Genomic DNA, 19378 nt, shown 5'->3' with positions numbered 1-19378 from the left:
TAACACAACCCTAACACTTGTAAACAGTGAAATTACTCTGTAGGCCTACATGTTTTCACTGTTTTAGGAAACATAGGGTACTCCTAAATTCCTTTAGCAAAATTCAGATGTCCTGGTAATGTTTGGATGACCATGCGACCAACGTCACTATTTAAAAAATGAGAAGCCGTGTCTTCACAGTGCTCAGGGTTGGAGTGGAAGGCCATATTGCAGGTAAACAGTGTTTGTTTACTTTACCCCAGCCCTCAATTCTCCGTAATAGAGGCCTTGCCACTCTGATCAGAGTTTGTTCACCATTTAATAAAGTGCATTTATTTCACAATACAGTTCAGACACCAAACATATCTTGTGCCATCATTCCAATCCGTGCACTTGGATCCATACAAGACATTCACCTCTTATTTTACCACTGCACCACAGGCTGTGCTGCTGATACCTAGCATTCCTGTTCATGGACAATGAGATATTGATTAGGGGTGCAGAATAGTTAATTAATGGCTGGACATTGTGGGCTTGTGAAGGCTCCTTTCACAGAGCGCTTCCTTTCCAAACAAAACGAGCCAACCAGTCACCAATGACACTAACTGCACGACTACATTTGGTGGCCTATGCTTTTGTTTGTACTACATGTGTTTACCTTGTGTTGCTCTACATCAGTGGTTCTCAACCTGTTTTGAAGAAATGCCAACACCACCAGCCCACCCCCAACCCCCGCCTACCACATGTGTGCTGTATGCATTTACTGATCTGATGCTGTTTGATTGTTATACAGGTTTCTAGAATGATATGGGAGCTTGTGACTGAGTGCCCGGCTCTCAGCTGTCTTGCTCTCAGCGTCCCCCAAGGGCTGGCTCCCTTAAAGGGACACTGTGTGAGATTTTTAGTTGTTTATTTCCAGAATTCATGCTGCCCATTCACTAATGTTACCTTTTTCATGAATACTAACCACCACCATCAAATTCTAAGTATTCATTATGACTGGAAAAATTGCACTTTTCATACATGAAAAGGGGGATCTTCTCCATGGTCCGCCATTTTGAATTTCCAAAAATAGCCATTTTAGCTGCAAAAATGACTGTACTTGGATCTTACTAGAAAATATTTGTTTATTACTTAGTAAACTTTCATGTAAAGATCAAATTTGGCATTAGGCAGCCCAATTTCAATGAGCAGCATACTGTAGTTGCAGTACATTTTTTGATCATTTCCTGCACAGTGTACCTTTAAACTTCTGGGGGGTGCTCTAGAACCCCTGTGAGAGCCACTACTCTACATACATGTAGCTTGTCACTTTTTGTCCTGAATTGCAAATGGGTCTTCATGGCAGTGCGGCAGTGGCTATAGTCTTTTCGTCCTGAATCAGGGCTGGGATTACGGTTGAACTGTGGGTCTTACTGTCGTCAGAGAGATGTCGTCACAACTGGCAAGACTGTGTAACATTTGGACGTCGGCCATGGGACCATGTCACCGATCTGAAGGGTGGCATGGTGTAATAGGTACAATAGGTGGCCTATGAGTGAAGGTAATGGATATAATAGCACAGGTGAAACGGACACGATGGGCGTCCGAAAACGGTATACGACAGAAGTAACACAACGTGTTTTTGTTTTGTTTTGTTTTTTACATGTCCAAATAACATTCACACCTTGGCAGGACATGCCAAAATACCACCCACTTCTCTTCGAATAAGTAGGGCCTATTTGGCAGGCAAACAGAGGTCTCCCTAAGCATCATGGAAAACCTACTGCTGTTTTTCACAGTGTCTAAGATTGTCTAACGTGCGTCCGACTTTCTGTGTAACTTTAACATGACACTGGATTTCACTGGACGTTTTACTTAGTCTCTTTCTATACACTACGATAGTGCAGACGAAAGCCAGATGTAGATGATGTATTATTTATTTTCCATGAACTTTATCATTTTCTATACATGCCTGAAATGTAGGCTCTATACCAGACCTCTGCAAAATAATTTGGGGCATGCAGAAATGATTACATTACTGTACACTTGACAGCTGACTCTTCTATCCAAAGTGACTACAGTTATTTACAGAGTATTGGTTACAGAGTTTACAGGTTCCAGTTCCCTGGAGCCGTATGGGGTTATTTGCCTTGCTCAAGGACACATCAGCCAGGGAGTGGAAGGGTGGGATTTGAACCTGCAACCTTTTGATCTTAAGCCCATCTCTCTAACTACTAGGCCATGACTGCCCTTGATGAAGTACATAGATAAAATACAAGATATTAAATCAGTGTAATTCAGTTCAGCTTCAGTAGTATTTCACTGATATTGTATGTGCCTACAAATCCTTACTTATCCACCATAGAAACACTTTTTCAATCCCTGTTCTGGTCTCTTGTCCCTTCTTTCTGCCAGGAAAACGAGCTGTGTCCTTCCTTTCCCTGGAATCAATGAAGACTATCCGCCACACAGACACGACACCCGACTCCAAGAAGAGTGACGCGGGCGTGCCTGCCATCAGCAATCCCATTAAGTCCATGACGTTAAGGCGATGGAGGAGCACGGCCTTTGTCTGTGAATAGCCAGCCGAGTGAAATCTGTGTAAGACCAGTGTACGTTTAAGGAGGTGGGACAAACACAAGCACATCAGCCCCAGGGGGGGGGGGGGATCAGGACACGACCACTCAGTGACAAGACACGCAATGCAAAGGAAAGTTGTGCTTTCTTCACACTGGTGGAAGGCACTGCCGCTTGGGCAGGCACAGGGGCTTCCTACAACTTCTCTACTGATGTGCATGCTGAAAGTTGTGCATGCTGCACTTCGAAGCATGTGTGACCGGGTGTAGTGTCAGTCATTCTATTCGCCCACCACCTTCACCCTATTACACATGCTTACAGCTAGAAAAACACAATATATCTGCCTGGCTCTTACCTAAACCTGAAAGGAAGAGAGGCATCTGTGGATTGTTTTATTTATTTATTTATTTATTTATTTATTTGTGAAGTGTGTGTACAGTATTTCTACATGTTTTCTTGTCAGAGTTACAAATGGAGGGCCTGGCCCTGCCATGGCTCAAAGGGTAGGGCACTCGATTCCTGACCCAAGGTAATTATTGGATCCTCCCCCAGCTCTCTCTCCCACTCATTTCCTGTCCCGCTCTTCACTCTTTCCTGCCCCACCCCACCCCAACACAAAACAACAAACAAAACAAATGCAGAGCCATGTTTGCAACATTTGCTCTCACCTCACCAGAACAGGCATAGGTGTGAAGTAGTGAAGTAATGACGTATGCAGTTATGCTCCTCACAATGCCAATAATGTGTAATGTAATTTCCTTTGGCAAAGTTTTGCTACAGTATGCCATAACATAATAGATCCATAGACATCCATAGACTTGATTGGACGACCTTTAAAGTTGTCACATGAGCATGTTCAAAGTAAATGTTTCCACATGGATCTTTGAATTTCACATCTGACAGCTGTCAAAAATTATGAAGACCCCCTGCATGATTTAACTGTGCAAATTAACTGTGCACATTAATCAATTCTGAGATTTAATCTGCAAGTTATATGACATCAAGTTTTTAAATCCCTGATGCAACCTGCCATGCAAAAAGTAATGGCACTTTTACAAAAAGTAAAAACTGTATCTGCACATGCATCGACATGCACCAGTCTTGAGCTCCACAGAGAGGTCTTCTAAGTCTAGTGAGTGAATGCATTGAGCTTTGCGCTTCTTCAACTCTCTCTTTGTCCTCATCGTCGGACTCACATGGCAAACCTCCCCGGACTCACATGGCCCAGCCAGCCATTCACAAAAGGCCATTAAACCCAACCACACCTCTCCATTCTGAAAAAGTCACCTGACTTACAGGTTCATGACTTCTGCAAATCCCTGAGCTCCTGCTAAGACTCGGGGAGGTGCGTTTCACCAGGAGTTGGCAGACAGCCCCCACTCCCACCCCACCCACCTCCCCTGTGAAGGCTTCATCTTCATCAGAGAAAGACTTTTGGAGGCTGCCAGCCAACTACACAGTACACAATCATTCTCATCCCGCAGGCATGGACATCGGGATGGAGGCCCCGCCGGGGGCTGGCGAAGCCAGGGGAATTTTTATGGGCACTCCTTCGCCGCCGAAGAGCATTTTCAGGAGGATGCTGGAAGGGTTGAAGCGTATGCTGAGGAAGGTAGTGTCTGTCAAACTCCAAGAATGGATAAGCGACTATTGCAGAGAAAACGGCCTGTTGACGCTCTCTGTGCTGGCTGTGGTGTCGGGATGCGTCATCGGATACATGTTGAGGAGCCTCAATTTGTCCTCCCAGGTAAGGCACACAGGCAGCGACAATCTGAAAAGTTTGCTGTTAATAAGTCATAAATCAAGAAATAACTTAATTCTTGTCACTGGCAATCATCACAGTACTTGATTTAGGGTAACAATAAAAGGAGTGAGTTTGTATGTCGTATAGCTGCTGTCTTTTTTTTAATTAATAGAAATTTGAATGGATTAAATTATTTGTCTACTCTTCAGTGGCTCAACTCCACTGTATCTTACAGACACTTGAATGATTCAGACTTTAGATTGACTGTTAATGTCAGTCAATGCAGACCAGGTGTAAACAAAGCAGGATTTGGTTGTAGTGGGTCAGATAAATAATAGACTGGAAACATAGAGAAGGCTATATAGACATGTACAAAGCAGACAAAACATACACATCATGAAGAAAGGATAAACAAATATAAATGTTTAAAACTTGACTGCAGGCAATTGATAAACATGTTGTGTCTCAGATAAAAATGACTGGAAAGTGAATTCAAATTATTTGGTTTATTGAGTGACCAGAGCACAGGTCACCACTTGTACTGTGCATGGTGACAAGTGTTGACCAAGCGTTTAGTAGTCCTACTTTTCAATGGCACTGGAAGGATTAAGACGAGGATTTACTTTTATTGTTGTTCATGGTAGAGCAGGAACAAATTAGCTTTAACTGTAGTGGATTAAAAAGTTACAGTGGTTAATCAATAGGAAGCAATAGGGTAGCCCTATAGATAAGATAGCATAGGATAAACAAAAGTATATGTAAACTATTGAAATGATTTATGTGAACACATTTACTGTAAAAGCCATGCTGTTTGCTTAGCCTCAAATGCCTTCAATTAGTCTGCAAATTACACTGTCTAAGTGATGTGTACTATATATTGACACGTGCACACAGCAATCTGTGTGATTTTAAACATATTTGTACATGATGTCTGATGTCTGTTGTCTGATAATGATCTGGGAGACAGCTGTTGGAGAGTAACATCAGTAATGTTGCGGTGGCTCCCCTCTGGAGAGGTCACCAGATGTTTACATGGGTGCATACTGTACATACATCCATGCACACTCTGAAAAACAATGAAGGAACGTAGATAAAGCGATAACATGCTAACATTAAAATATGTAGAATACTGTATCCTGAGACAAGAAGTGATTTGAAGTACCACAGTATATAGTTAGCACACTATTGATGGCATTCATATGTGCAGTACAGTTCAGTGCGGTAGGCCTTCAGTATGTGCCCTTGTCCACCACAGTCATCATTATCATCATCATCAGCCATCGTGAACATTATTATCATCAGTCAACATCATTATTCCACTTGGATGTATTCCACTTCCTTGTCTCACTCTGAGCCTTCTAAGAGCAGCAGCTCACTGGTCTTTAACTCAGATTACATAATAACGTGACCTGTCCTGACCAGTGCCTACTGCCTAGTCATCGTCAGTTTGTATACATAGCCTAATACATAGTATAGTACATGCTTTTTGCTTAGGCTCTGCAGTTTGAGTTTTAGACTCTCAACAAAAACATTTAGTATACTTTAAATAAAGTATATAGGCTCAAATTCAACGAATGCATGAACACTATGTACAGTATGTAAGGGGGGGGGTGCCTTGTAGTGAGGAGTGTAGGTAAGCACTAGCAATAACAATAAAATGTGTATACCACATTATCATAACTGTCATTCAATGTGCTTGAGAGGAAAGAAAGAGAAAAGAGAAGAAAAATATTTGTAGAGAGTATAAGACATAGAGAGATAGAATAGAGAGTAGATAGCATACATACACAGCGCAGGCCTCTAGCTGGCTACTTAGATTACAGTACATTATTACATTACATTACATTACATTACATTTAGCCAGTGGTGTAGTCTACTTTTTTATGGTGGGTATACTGTATATTTGAGCATTTTTGGAAGTGGGTATACTGTATATATTTGTGCTATTCTACATAATGGATCAATCAATTTTAAGTGGGTATACTGAAATCCCTGAAATTTTGAAGTGGGTATACTCCGTATACCTGCATTCTACGTAGACTAGGCTGGGTTATACAATATCCCAGGGTATTCAAAATTGCTATTGCATATACTATAAATACATCCATAGCACTGCCATTTAACAGGATGAATGAATAGGAATATTCACAGACATATTGTCATTTGTACATTTTGCAAAAGTATTGTATTTTCAAAGCAAAACAAAGTAAACGTTGCCTTTCATTTTCTAGGCAATGATCTATTTCTCCTTTCCGGGAGAGCTACTGATGAGAATGCTGAAGATGCTTATTCTTCCTCTCATCACATCCAGGTAACCACCCCCACCCACTATCCCATACATACACCATCAGTATTGCAGCAGTGCCATGCTGGTTTTAGCCCCTTACTGCAGACGGGTCCGTCGATGGGCCTATTCACTTTATTGCTGAAGAAGACACTCAACTACATAACAACAACATTGCTATGGCAACGCAAGGAGTTTTTGGTAACCGATTAAGACATGGTCATTACCATTTTGGTGACATTAAGGTTATAACGGTGGACATGCGCTAAGTAGGGCTGGGAATCGATCCAAATTTCCTGGATCGATTCGATTTCGATCCAGAAGGCTACGATCCGATTCGATCCACGATTCGATCCGATTCGATTCGATATCGATCTTTTGTATTGCTGGGCTTTCACTTAAACCCATTTATGCCTAGAATTCTAGGACCGGTTATAAAAACCTAAATTTCTCAGCCTTTGATGCCCACACAAACATGAAATATCTTGGTATGTGAGAAATAAGTGGGAAACGATGGAAGAGAGCTACAGGATGTGGATTAGTAAATAGCGCCTATAATGATCGGCAAAAGATCGATCCACAAAGTTGTGAATCGATATCGCCCTTTTCGAATGTGAATCGATATTGGATCGCGATTCGATCTTTTGAACCCAGCCCTAGCGCTAAGGGGGTAATACACCACCTCCACTGCATCCAGCTCTACCCACTGATGTAATACACCATCACTAATTCACCAGTGTCACACTTTCTGTAATACAGCATTGCTATTACATCATCTAGCTGTAACCATTCTCCCTAAGGAGCTACGGCTCCTCAAAGAGGCCTGTACTGTATGGACGTGCAGTACATGCTGAATGTCTTGGTTCAGGTTGCAGACCAAAATATGATTTGCATATTTGGATGTAGCTTAGAGGTCCAAAAGTCAACGAAATGTGAACCCATTCAAGATCATATTTCATAAACATATATGCCCATATGATATATAGTATGTCACAAAATACTGTTTTTGTTTGTTCTGTTCTAACACTGCTTTGAAACCCATGAACAGTCTTATGTCCGGCCTGGCATCCATGGACACCAAAGCGAGCGGGCGCATGGGCCTGCTCACCGTAACATACTACCTGTGGACGACGTTCATCGCCGTCATCGTGGGAATCGTCCTGGTGCTGATCATACACCCCGGCAACGGCACCGAGAAGGAGGGCCACACTGGCTCCAGTGGCCCCGTCATGACCTCCGCTGACGCCCTCCTCGACCTCATCAGGTGATTTGGGACGACAATGACAACAATACAACGCAATGCAATACAACACAATACAACATGTATTTATATAGCGCAGTATCACAGCTATGAAGCACTATAAAGTGCTTTCAAAGCACACATACACATTCCCACATTCACACATCAGCTCTGGAGGCTGCCACATAACGCCAACTCACCGGGATTCATTGTGAGAAAGTGCACACACGCGCACACAGTAATATAATAGTCCTAAAAACTAATCTGGACGAGATTGTAATAAGGCCTAAATTTCATAACATTATGACCTAGCCGCCTACTAGCGCAGGAATACTGTGTAGTTCTACTTACAATGACAATGACAACAATGGCAACAATGGCTGACGTCTCCCACCAGTAGCTCTGACCTTTGGTTCCTGGGGAGTTAAAAGAGCAAGTTCATCACGACAGTTGGCGCAGGGGAGTGCCTTTCGACAAACAGGGAGAACAGATATTTTGTTTTAGCAGTCCTGCATTTTGAAAAGTGTATCAGGATTTACTTGGGAGAAAAGAGAAACGTGAAATCACAGGGTTAGGTTGGTTTATGGGAGCAATGACACGCATGTTCAGAGGACATGGCATGACATGACATAACATTGACAATACAAAACCAACCTAAAAACATCTGTGCAGTATTTTTTTTTTAAAGTATTTTTTGGGTCTTTTCAGCCTTTATTGGCTTTTTTGTGAGACAGGATAGTGAAGGAGAGACAGGAAGTGAGCTGGGAGAGATAGTTGGGGGAGGACCGGCAAAGGACCTGGACCGGGAATCGAACCCGGGTTTGCCGAGTGGTAAACGTGTGCCCTACCACGGTAGGGCCATCTGTGCAGTATTTTTGTACGCTTCACACTTTTCACAATAATGTGTGTAGTGGGCAAGATATATTATTTTCCTGTCAGAAGACTGTCTGTCAACAGTAATCAGTATGGCTGCACTGTGCATGAGGGGCGTGTGCTCAGCGCTTGACATTGGCACCTGCCAACCGGTCAAAAAGGGGCAAAACTTGGCTGTGGTTACAGTAGTAATAACTTCAATCTCACTAGCCACTTATTCTTGGGTATGACATATCACCGTAGCCTATATCCTATCTTTGCCCCTTATGTTATATTTACATTCAAGAAAGATCATTCAGATATTTTATTTGTATGATACAGTTTCATTTAATGCACTATGTTTATAGCACTTATTGTCTTGTTTTATCATTTAATCCTTTTCTGAAAGTAGATGCATCATGGTTAAGAACATAACTGTACAGTACATAGAACAAGAACATAATATAATTGAGAAAAAGACTCTGGGTAGTAGAAAGGCTGAATGGCTAGTGATTGGAAAACCACTAGCCACTGTGGGCAGTGAGCACAAAACGTTGATGTCAAGCCCTGGCGTGTACTTAATGGCACCTGCACATGTATCAGTCAACCTTGCCTGACGTCAAGCAGCTTCGCCGCTAAACGCTGATGCCAAAAATGTCCCACCATCCACACAGGCAAGCAGGTAGGCAGTAGGCAGTTGTACTGTGACGCCTGAAATCCCTCCCTCCTACTGTACCAAGAACATTATGTTTACCCGAGCGCCTCGTGGAGACGGTCTTGTGTCTATGGGCTGTAATCTCTGCTCCGTGGACAATCCAATTACATCAGCCCAGGATGGGAGTATTTTTAACCCGTTTGGCCTACAGGATGTGAATGGGAGGCAGAGCCACGTAATGGATGCATGCACTTCACCCCCCCCCCCCTCCACCTAACAGGTTTAATAGGATTTGCGCCACAAGTCCATACATGTGGTGTGGGCTCTTATAAATAAATTGACTTTTGTCACCTGCTTTGCTGCCTAATCTCCCACCACTACACTGTTCAGACTGGGAGGGTTGTTTTTAGCTGGCGACCCTAACAATGACCCCCAGCACCCTTGGCTGGCCACCGCTCCCATACACAGTACACAGTGTGCATGTATTATATTCCTCTGTGAGCGTGCGCGTGCTGTATGTATCCTCAGGTAAACCGTGCATGTCAAGAAGGCTTATATTCAGGCTGAGGTAGCTTCTGGGAAAACGCCCAAGAACCCATGTACTGTATTCATAGAAAGACATAGTCAGCATGCGTCTGGTCTGGTGAGATGTTGTGGGACATGGTGTAGTTATGAGGATTCTTTCTGCCTCCCAGAAGAGAGAGTACAAGTTTAGATTTGGGGGAGGAGAGAAGTGAAGTGGAAGTGGAGAAAGTGTTACGCATATTTACTCAGGAAGTGTTAAGTATATCTACGCACTGACCATGATATTCTAGAGTGGAAGAGAACATACCAGATATATTCAGGCGAAGGTAGCTTCTGGAAAAAGCCTCATTAACTTGTCTACACATATAACAAAGCATTCAACTCCATGAAGTAACTCAATTTGTGTTTCCTTCCCATCTGTGTCTCTTCCCCAGGAACATGATCCCATCAAATCTAATCGAAGCAACATTTCAGCAGGTAAGCAGAAACATGTACCATGCCCACTCCTTCATGGGTCTGCATGACCACAGCTGATATAATACCATGTCATAATCCAAAGCCAGATGTTGCCCGTGACGATGTGTTATCTCAGTTGCAAAAACACAGCTCGAGTTAGCTTTTCTAAAATTGTTATTTTGACATGTATTGGAATACAATTAGATTGGGAAAGCCCCAAGGGTATACTGTATTATAGTAAATGGGACAGGACGTTACATTCTAAACTTTCATGTAACATCAACACTTACATGATAAATAATACAGCATGTAGTATATTATAGAGTAGAAGAAAGGACAGAGTGTTTTATACTGAAGGATGTTAGGCTCGGTTATATACAAATCATACATGCATTTGTTAGGTAATCTTAGAGAGTTGGACTGCAGATTACAGGGTTGCAGGTTCAATTGTTGAGGGTGCAGTGAGGTGCTATGGCATTATTCTGTATGGCCAGGGAAGCTGGCAAGTAGGGGGACAAAGGGGTCAGTTGTCCTGTGCCCAGATGGAGGGGCCCTAGAGTTTTGCTTTCATTATGATGTTTATATTAGATCTAGAGTACAGTTATCTGCTGGTGCGCCGTTGCCTTAAAAACACCCCATCGAGCCACTGGATACGCTCAATATTAATTGGTTGTGAATTCTGGTAAGATTTGAAAAGTTCTACATAGCGGGCTTGGCCAGATTAACAGAGAAGATTGACTGAAAAGCAGCCTATGCAGTTACTGTTTAGAACAGGTTATTGCCTTGCGCAGGGGAATGATAATGAAGGATAGGACACTGTACAGTTGCATGTTGTAAAGGCAGTCAGTGGATTGAGAAAGTAAGTGCTGTTATGGATTCCTTCCGCCTATGCTACTAACACGACTGATTCCACTTGTCATACCATTCACCTAGTGATCAGCTGATTTAGTGAATAAATATGTGTAATTTGTAGATGAAGAGTTCAGATCCAAAACCCCCTAAGTGCCTTTTCAGAAAATAATCTTAATTAATTTTTATTTAATACAAAGCTATCAAAATTGCATATTTTTTTTATTTTATTTATGTAATATAACTATTTATATGTATTATCAAGTACAGGAATGTAAACCAAACAAACAACGGGGTTCTCTAAGAATATAGAAGTGCAGGTCTTCAGAAATGGAGTTAGGGGGTTTTGCAACTGAACTCTTCAGATGGACTTTCACTTTCTAAACTCAGGCATGTCAGCTAGTGCTTGCGGTTAAAAGCAGCCTACCAGCTTTGGCGAAGACACAGATGCTCAGGTTGCTGTTTACATTGGGATGTTTCCATGTGATCCCCAATCCTAAAGACAGGAAGATGTCTGTCAGCCATGACCTAATGGCTAGGGAGATGAGCTTTGGATCAGAGGGTTGCCGGTTCAAATCCCTCCTTTGCGCTCCATGGCTGAGTTGCTCTCCATACTGCTCTTAGCACTGTAACCAATACCCTGTAAAAACTGTTGGCCGCTTTGGATAAACGTGTCAGCTAATTGTAACATAATGTAATATAATGTTAAAGGTGTACATATACTTCCTGTGATTGAGGACAGCATGTTGCTTCTCAGTTAGTCTGGCCAAGCCCACTATGGAGAACATTTCAAATCTTCACAACCAATTAATATTGAACGTGTCCAGCTCCTTGCTGGGTGTTTTGAAGGCAAGGACACACCATTTCCATCAGCAGATGAGTGAAGAGAAAGAGTTATGACGTTTGATTGAAGCTGACACCAAGTTAGACCTGCCTTTTGAAACTCCCTCTTAGAAGTGCGTGTGAAAGGTTATTTGCCCAGACCAAGCACTTGCCGAGAGTTGAAAGTTGCAATAGCCAGGCTAAGAAATGTTATATTTAAAATGGGAAATGAATGTGTACTTGGGATGATGTTATACTGGCAATTTCGAGCCAAAAGGTCCATCTGCATCTCTCAAAACACTGCTGAAATGTCTTGTAAAATGTAGCTCACTCACAATGCACGTGTCTTCTTAAAATCTCCCTGCAGTACAAGACAGATCTTGTGCCTTTGGTCCAAAGCACAACAAAGGATTCGCAGGCAAACTATGTTTACATCATGCCAGACTACGAGAACCCCAGAATGGGTCACCCAGTGTTCCTGGAGATTACCCCAGCCCCTGAGATCAAGTATAAGGTGAAACCCGGCAGCAGTAAACAGATGAACGTTCTCGGAATTGTCATATTCTCCGCCACCATGGGTAAGAAGGATTGTGAATTCTTTTAACACTTCTGAATAATTTCTGAATACTTTGACATGAAATGCTCAAGGAGATATACCTCCCACGAATGTGTGCATGTATGGACGTAGCCTCTTAGAGCAGATGGGGTCGCCGGCGGGCCTATTCACTATTCGCTGAAAATACTCACCTACATCATAACAACATTGCTATGACATTACTGAGGGCCTTACGTAACAGATTAAGACATAGCTGTTACAATTTTGGCGACAGTAAGGTTATAACAGGCAAAGGGTAAGATAGGAGACAAAATTTCCCTTTTGAAAATTTAGATTTTTCATTTGAAGCAGGGAGGTAATGGGGGATAAACACAAGTAAACAGAGTTTGTCCACCTATCACATTGTGATGTCATTCACCCTCATACTAGAATTGAACATTCTTACATTGCAATATATGATCTGAATGTGCACCAGAGACCACTATAATGCATTGGGACGGTTCAAACATGTGTTTAGCCCTTTAGCGCAGAGCCTCTCTTCTAACCTTATTTTCACCAGAACTGTAAATACCAAGTCTCTTAAGCTGTTACTTAAGTAATGTCATAGCAACATAGTTATGATGTAATTGAGTCTTTTCAGCCAATAGTGAACGGGCCTGCTGGCGGGCCCATCTGCGCAAAGACGCTACAACATATTATGTCATTCTGTGAATCCACTTCACTGCAATCACAACATTTTTTGCGCACCCTAAATTGAGTTTACCAAAACATCTATATTCTCAAGGGATTCACACTAAAAAGGGTACTCTAATTTAAGCAATTAGGGTAAACTTTCCCAGCCTCAAAACCACAGAGCTTGTTTCTGAAGCTCCTTTGTCTATGTGTGTGTGTGTGTGTGTGTGTGTGTGTGTGTGTGTGTGTGTGTGTGTGTGTGTGTGTGTGTGTGTGTGTGTGTGTGTGTGTGTGTGTGTGTGTGTGTGTGTGTGTGTGTGTGTGTGTGTGTGTGTGTGTGTGTGTGTGTTTCTGTGACGTCAGGTCTGCTGCTGGGCCGCATGGGAGAGAGGGGGCTGCCGCTCGTCAATGTGTGCCAGTGCATCAACGAGTGTGTCATGAAGATCATCAATGCAGCTATGTGGTGAGTGTCAGACACCTTCTCTCACGTCAATGCAGCGTAGGCTAAACACTGTAGAGGCTAGCCTTGACCCAACCGCTAAGGAGGTGCTCTTTTGGCCCTGCTGTGGCCCAAGCCGTAGGGCACTGCACTGCTACACTGGTGATCCTTTGCCGGTCCTTCCCCTTCTCTCTATCCACTGTCCTGTCCCAAATAAAGGCCCAAAAGCCTACTGTAACATTTAAATAAACCTCCTTGGCCGTATTGCTATGGGGGAATGCTGTAGAGCTTCTCACTAACGGCAGGGACAAATGCCGGTGAAACAAGCAAAGTGAAGAGAGGCAAAATTCAGTGTTCCATCTTGACAGCTCAACGGCCACTAGATCATCGTGCCGAATCATCAAATAGAACGAATTTGGTTGAATATTTTCGCTTCGTTTTGCTCAAATTCACTTGCCTTCACCTCCCTCAGAGGAATGAATGGCGAAGTTCGATTGGCCAAATTCGCGCCATACCATGAACTGTCAACATGCAAGTGGTGGCCCAGGTTCAAGTCTGACCTGGGTCATTTTCCAACCCTACCCCATTGCTGTCTCCCTCTCTCTTCCTGTCTCTCTTCACTGTCCTATATCTACAATATAGACAAAAACACCCATAAATAACATATCTTGAAATTTCAGTTTGGCTGGTAGAAAAGACCAACTTACTAGCCACTTTTACCCATATGTGAGTGTGTGTTTTAGCTAATGGTGAAAGGAAAGTTCATTTAAGGCCCTTCAACTCTTATTTGTCAGGTACTTCCCGTTTGGCATCATATTTCTGGTGGCTGGAAAGATCCTGGACATGCACGACCCGGTGCACCTGGCGGAGAAGCTGGGCATGTACTTCATCACGGTGATCGTGGGCCTGATCGTGCACGGCCTCATCCTGCTGCCCCTCTTCTTCTTCATCCTCACCAAGAAGAACCCCTTCAGCTACATCCGAGGCCTGCTACAAGCTCTGGTTATCGCCTTGGCAACATCGTCAAGGTGAGTGTGCATGTGTGCGTGTGTGTGTCTGTGTGTGTGTGTGTGTGTGTGTGTGTGTGTGTGTGTGTGTGTGTGTGTGTGTGTGTGTGTGTGTGTGTGTGTGTGTGTGTGTGTGAGAGAGAGAGAGAGAGAGAGAGAGAGAGAGAGAGAGAGAGAGAGAGAGAGAGAGAGAGAGAGAGAGAGAGAGAGAGGAGCTCATTTCAGGCGTTTTGAACAAGTTTACAATACTATTTTTTTTATTTTTAGACATTAATTATGCAGTTATTTTAACACATATTTACTTCATTCATAAAATAAAGATGATATTTTGTCTAGTTTTATTATTTTGGGGAATAGTTACAGAAGTTGCCGCGTGTGTAGGCCTGTCAGTAAATCAGCAGGATTGTTCCTTCTCCGTTTACAGCTCAGCAACTCTTCCCATTACCATGAAGTGCTTGCTGGAGAACTGCCATGTGGATCGCCAGATCGCTCGCTTCGTGCTGCCTGTCGGCGCCACAATCAACATGGACGGCACAGCGCTCTATGAGGCCGTGGCCGCCATATTCATAGCTCAGGTCAACGAGTACGAGCTCGACTTTGGACAGCTTGTCACCATCAGGTAATAACGCAATTTCAGTTCTTAAATGTTTTTTTTTGGCGGTCGGATTGTATGCTATGCCATATGCTTTGTTACATTAAGTTACTTTTCTTAGTTAACGATAATGGGTTTATCTGCTTTGATTTTGCCCCTCCAGCATCACAGCAACAGCTGCCAGCATTGGAGCAGCAGGCATCCCTCAGGCTGGCCTGGTTACCATGGTGATCGTCCTGACCTCTGTGGGACTTCCTCCTGACGACATCTCACTCATTGTCGCCATTGATTGGATCCTGTAAGCAGCCTATTGCACAATCAAAATGAATGCCATCCCTTGTGTAGTAACTATTATTGGCCTTGTTTTTTGTTGTTGTTGTTTTTTGACTGTCTTGGAAACTTTCTTCCCCTCAGGGATCGCTTCAGGACCATGATCAACGTCCTTGGGGATGCCCTTGCTGCAGGCATCATGGCCCACCTGTGCAGAAAAGACTTCCCGAAGAAGGAGAGGGTAAGCATCTTTTCTTTTTGTTACAAGGTATTTCTACATTACTGGTGGGCAACCTAGATGCAGACGTTTATACGATCCAGCACCACATATTCCAAATGACTTGGTTGTACCTGACCAATTAAGCCAGGCGATTAGCTGATTGAATGATCATCTGGTTGAATTGGACAGGTAAAATCACCCAAGACCATCCCTGGTCTTGACCTACATTCCACAGCCGTCTGGTGGTCTAGTCTAGCTTGTTCAACACAAAGACCAATCCCGATGTGGAGTTATATATTTAAGAGGCGGTCATAAAATGTATTGGCCTCATGGTTGCTGATACCAAAGGGTTCCATTTACAGATGATGGTGGCTCCTGCTTAACTTCACAGAAATACTTATTTATTTTCTTATTTAATAATTTAAAATGTTAATGTGTATTATGGCCTGTATGCATGATGAGTTGTCGTGGAACATAGAAATTCTAATGGGGATTCTGCCCTCCCAGATCAGAGGATAGGCAGGGGATACAAGCTTAGAGAAGAGGTGTGATGTGGAAGTGGAGTTATGTGCAGTAGCCTGTAAGCACTTTCCATATCCTACGCAGTGGAAGAAACTCAGACCATGACACATCCGATTATACTGTAGTAGGCTACCTTCTATGAGAAACGTTGTGTTATGCAAATGACGAGGAAGGGGATGTGGGCCTGGTGATTCGTTGCGCAAAGGTGGAAAGCCCACACGGACCTGAAAATTGCCTTTGAAGTATTTTGTCTTGTGCCACCCAGCTCATTAGAAATCTTTAGCGTCTCATCGCCCTGTCATTAGTTGGTAGTTAGCCAGCCTACGTAATGGCTTCCCAGAAAACAGGATCTCTATAGAGGACAATATAACTATTCTTGGCGCGCTAATCCTTTACTCATTGCACTCATTGTGCTAACGATGGATCTCCTTTCTGCTTGCTTGCTCCCCTACAGCGCGACACCTTGATCTCCTACGGGGCGACGAGCGTGCAAAGCGTGCCATTATCAGAGATCCCCCTGATATCCAACAAGGACTATATATTTGAGGTGGTTGGGGACAATGTAACGGAGAGACCTCCCACGACAATGTACAATCTCTGCCAGGTCTAAAATCCTGCACATCACCCGAGCGGCTGCCTTGAGTCTACAGAAACCTTGTGAATTTTTTCTTCATAGAACTGTGCCATGAAGAAATTATTCTTTTTCTTTTTTTCTATGTGTTTCTTTTTTTGTTATCATGTTGAATGTTTCCTCTACAGTAATAACCTTTTGTCATGTTTGCTTTGTTTAGGCTTTTTTTCTACAAGGACGCAGAGATAGCTCACATTGAGAAATGCCTTACCAAATCAATATCAACTCACTTCATTGTGCACAGCTTGATATCTGATGTGTTTGAAGATTCTAAGTAGAGTCCATGTTGTTCCCTTCTGTAACATTCATCGTATTGATCCAGAGTATAAGAACCAGAGACATGTCGAAGTGAAAGTGCTCGGAAAGGTTTTGTGGTAGTTCATTTTAGTAATTACTGTCTTAGCATCCACATTGTTAACAGTCATCAGTGAATCACAGCTCAATTAGGCCTACCTTTTTTCACACATCAGATGTTGCATACTTGCACTTTGCTTTTTGTAATGAAACTGAAAACAAGTTTGTCACTCTCAGTATGATTCATGAGAATATGTTTTATGTACAAGGCGTGGTATCCATGCCATTTTGGAGGTGGTGGTTTTGATAACATATTCACAGGTAATATAAAGGTGAGCTATAAACTGAAGCGGTGTTGGTGTTGTCTTTGCTTGTTGCTTCCATTTCCTGCCTTCACCGGTGCACGTTGTCTTGGTTACATAACAAGGGCAAAGACAACTGGCTGCACTCACTGTATTGGTCCTCCAAGTAGGCTTAGGCTTACATCCAGGGCTCTAACTTAACACCAGCCAAATGCTGGTGAAATATCAGTTTGACCAACTTTATACTAGCCACTTTCAGCCATTAGTAAGTGTGTGTTTAGCTAGTTAGATTAAAATATGCCAGCCATTTTGGCTGGTGTTATTAAAGGTTAATTTAAGGCCCTGCTTACATCCTTATATTGGAGTAGGCCCAGATGCATCATTAGAGCTGTGCACAGGCTACACCAGGGGTTGGCAATTACAGTGTACAGGAATAATGAGTACACTCCATGTTGAAAAGTAACATTTTGAACAATATCTTAATAAACACACAAGCTATTCCCAAACGCTCATGGACTAAGTATTATACAACATCTTTTTGTGCTTACGACAGAAAAGTATTTGTCCGTTTTTATAAAATGGTGCTGGTGCAAAAATGAGAACACTCCTATGTTAAACTCAGAGAGAGTGTCTGAGAAGGGTCCGTGTTGGCCCGAAAGTCTCGAAATGAAAGGGATTAAAAGGGAGGTCATCGGTGTGCATTTCATCCTTGCCTTACATTGAACTTTTACATTTTCAGTGTGCACCTGAGTAAACAAGATGTGTGTGAGATTTGAATGAAATCCTGTAGAGAATATCATGATCTGCTTCAGTAGTCACGGTACATTTTGAGAAGCATGTTGCTTTTGGTGAAATGCAGCTTCATACTGTTGATGGCATACATACAGGTCCAAACCATTTCAGTCCCACCACCATGGTTGACTTTAATCATGGGGCACTTTTCTTTGTACAAATCAATTTTACCACCACACACGCTTGACACAATCTAATTCAAATTTGTTGATCATGGTCTCATCACAGTCAAACAAACTAAGGATATGTGTTACTGGAATCATGTCCTGTGATCTAATGACACCAAGATAAACTAATTTGCTTTAGATGGTGTCAAGCATGTGTGGTGGTGAAAAGTGATTTGTACAAAGAAAAGTGCCCCATGCTTAAAGTCAAGTATGGTAGTGGGAGAGGCACGGCTTGTGGCTGTGTGGATGCCATCAACAGTAGGAAGCAGAATTTCACCAAAAGAGACATGCTTGTCAACATGTACTGTGACTACTGAAGCAGATCATGATACTCTCTTTAGGATTTCATTCAAATTCCACACACATTCATTTTAGCCAGTGCAGACTCAAAATGTAAAAGTTCAATGTAAGGCACACCGATGACCTCGCTTTCAATTTCGAGTCATTTCGGGCCAACACAGCCCCTTCTCAGACACCATATGGGAGTTTAATATAGGGGTGTACTCACTTTTGCACCAGCACAATTTCACAAAGATGGACAAATATGTCATTTAAGTTATACTATTGACCTTACTTTTCTGCTGTAAGCTCAAAAGATGTATTACACTTACACTCATTATTGCTGTGCACTGTATGTTGGCCCAAGGGCTGCATTGGGTTTACAATATTGACCAAAGGGTCAAATGGCACAGGCTAATTGTGTCAGTAATAAATAATGTATGCCGACACAACTTTTTGACCATTTCCATTACAATCATTGTAATGAAACGTATTTAGATGAATACAGTAGCCTTGCTTAATGTCAAATTCGCAAGAGCCCCTTTGGGTGGACATTTTAAGAATGTTTGGTGACAGCATCCCATTGAATTCAAAAGAATGCCTTGAATGCTCTTCGTGGTCGCATGTGGCCCCTGGGCCTGCGTTTGCCCATCCTGGGCTACACTAGCCA

The 19378-nt window shown here is 42.7% G+C and overlaps 1 protein-coding gene across 1 annotated transcript; it reads left to right on the top strand.

Moving 5' to 3' along the window:
* The first annotated feature begins 4117 nt into the window (after window positions 1-4117).
* Window positions 4118-17505, top strand: slc1a8b (solute carrier family 1 member 8b). The gene is made up of 11 exons (XM_063220432.1): window positions 4118-4285; window positions 6514-6593; window positions 7615-7830; window positions 10273-10315; window positions 12333-12543; window positions 13557-13656; window positions 14427-14660; window positions 15064-15258; window positions 15395-15529; window positions 15646-15742; window positions 16698-17505. Exons 1-11 carry the CDS (start codon window positions 4118-4120, stop codon window positions 16851-16853), a joined length of 1635 nt encoding a protein of 544 aa, XP_063076502.1. The 3' UTR covers window positions 16854-17505.
* Window positions 17506-19378: the final 1873 nt, after the last annotated feature.

Source organism: Engraulis encrasicolus, chromosome 16, assembly GCF_034702125.1.
Source record: "Engraulis encrasicolus isolate BLACKSEA-1 chromosome 16, IST_EnEncr_1.0, whole genome shotgun sequence".
NCBI classification, from domain to species: domain Eukaryota; kingdom Metazoa; phylum Chordata; class Actinopteri; order Clupeiformes; family Engraulidae; genus Engraulis; species Engraulis encrasicolus.
The sequence above is the reverse complement of the archived record's forward strand: the minus strand, read 5'-3'. Positions and strand labels throughout refer to the sequence as shown.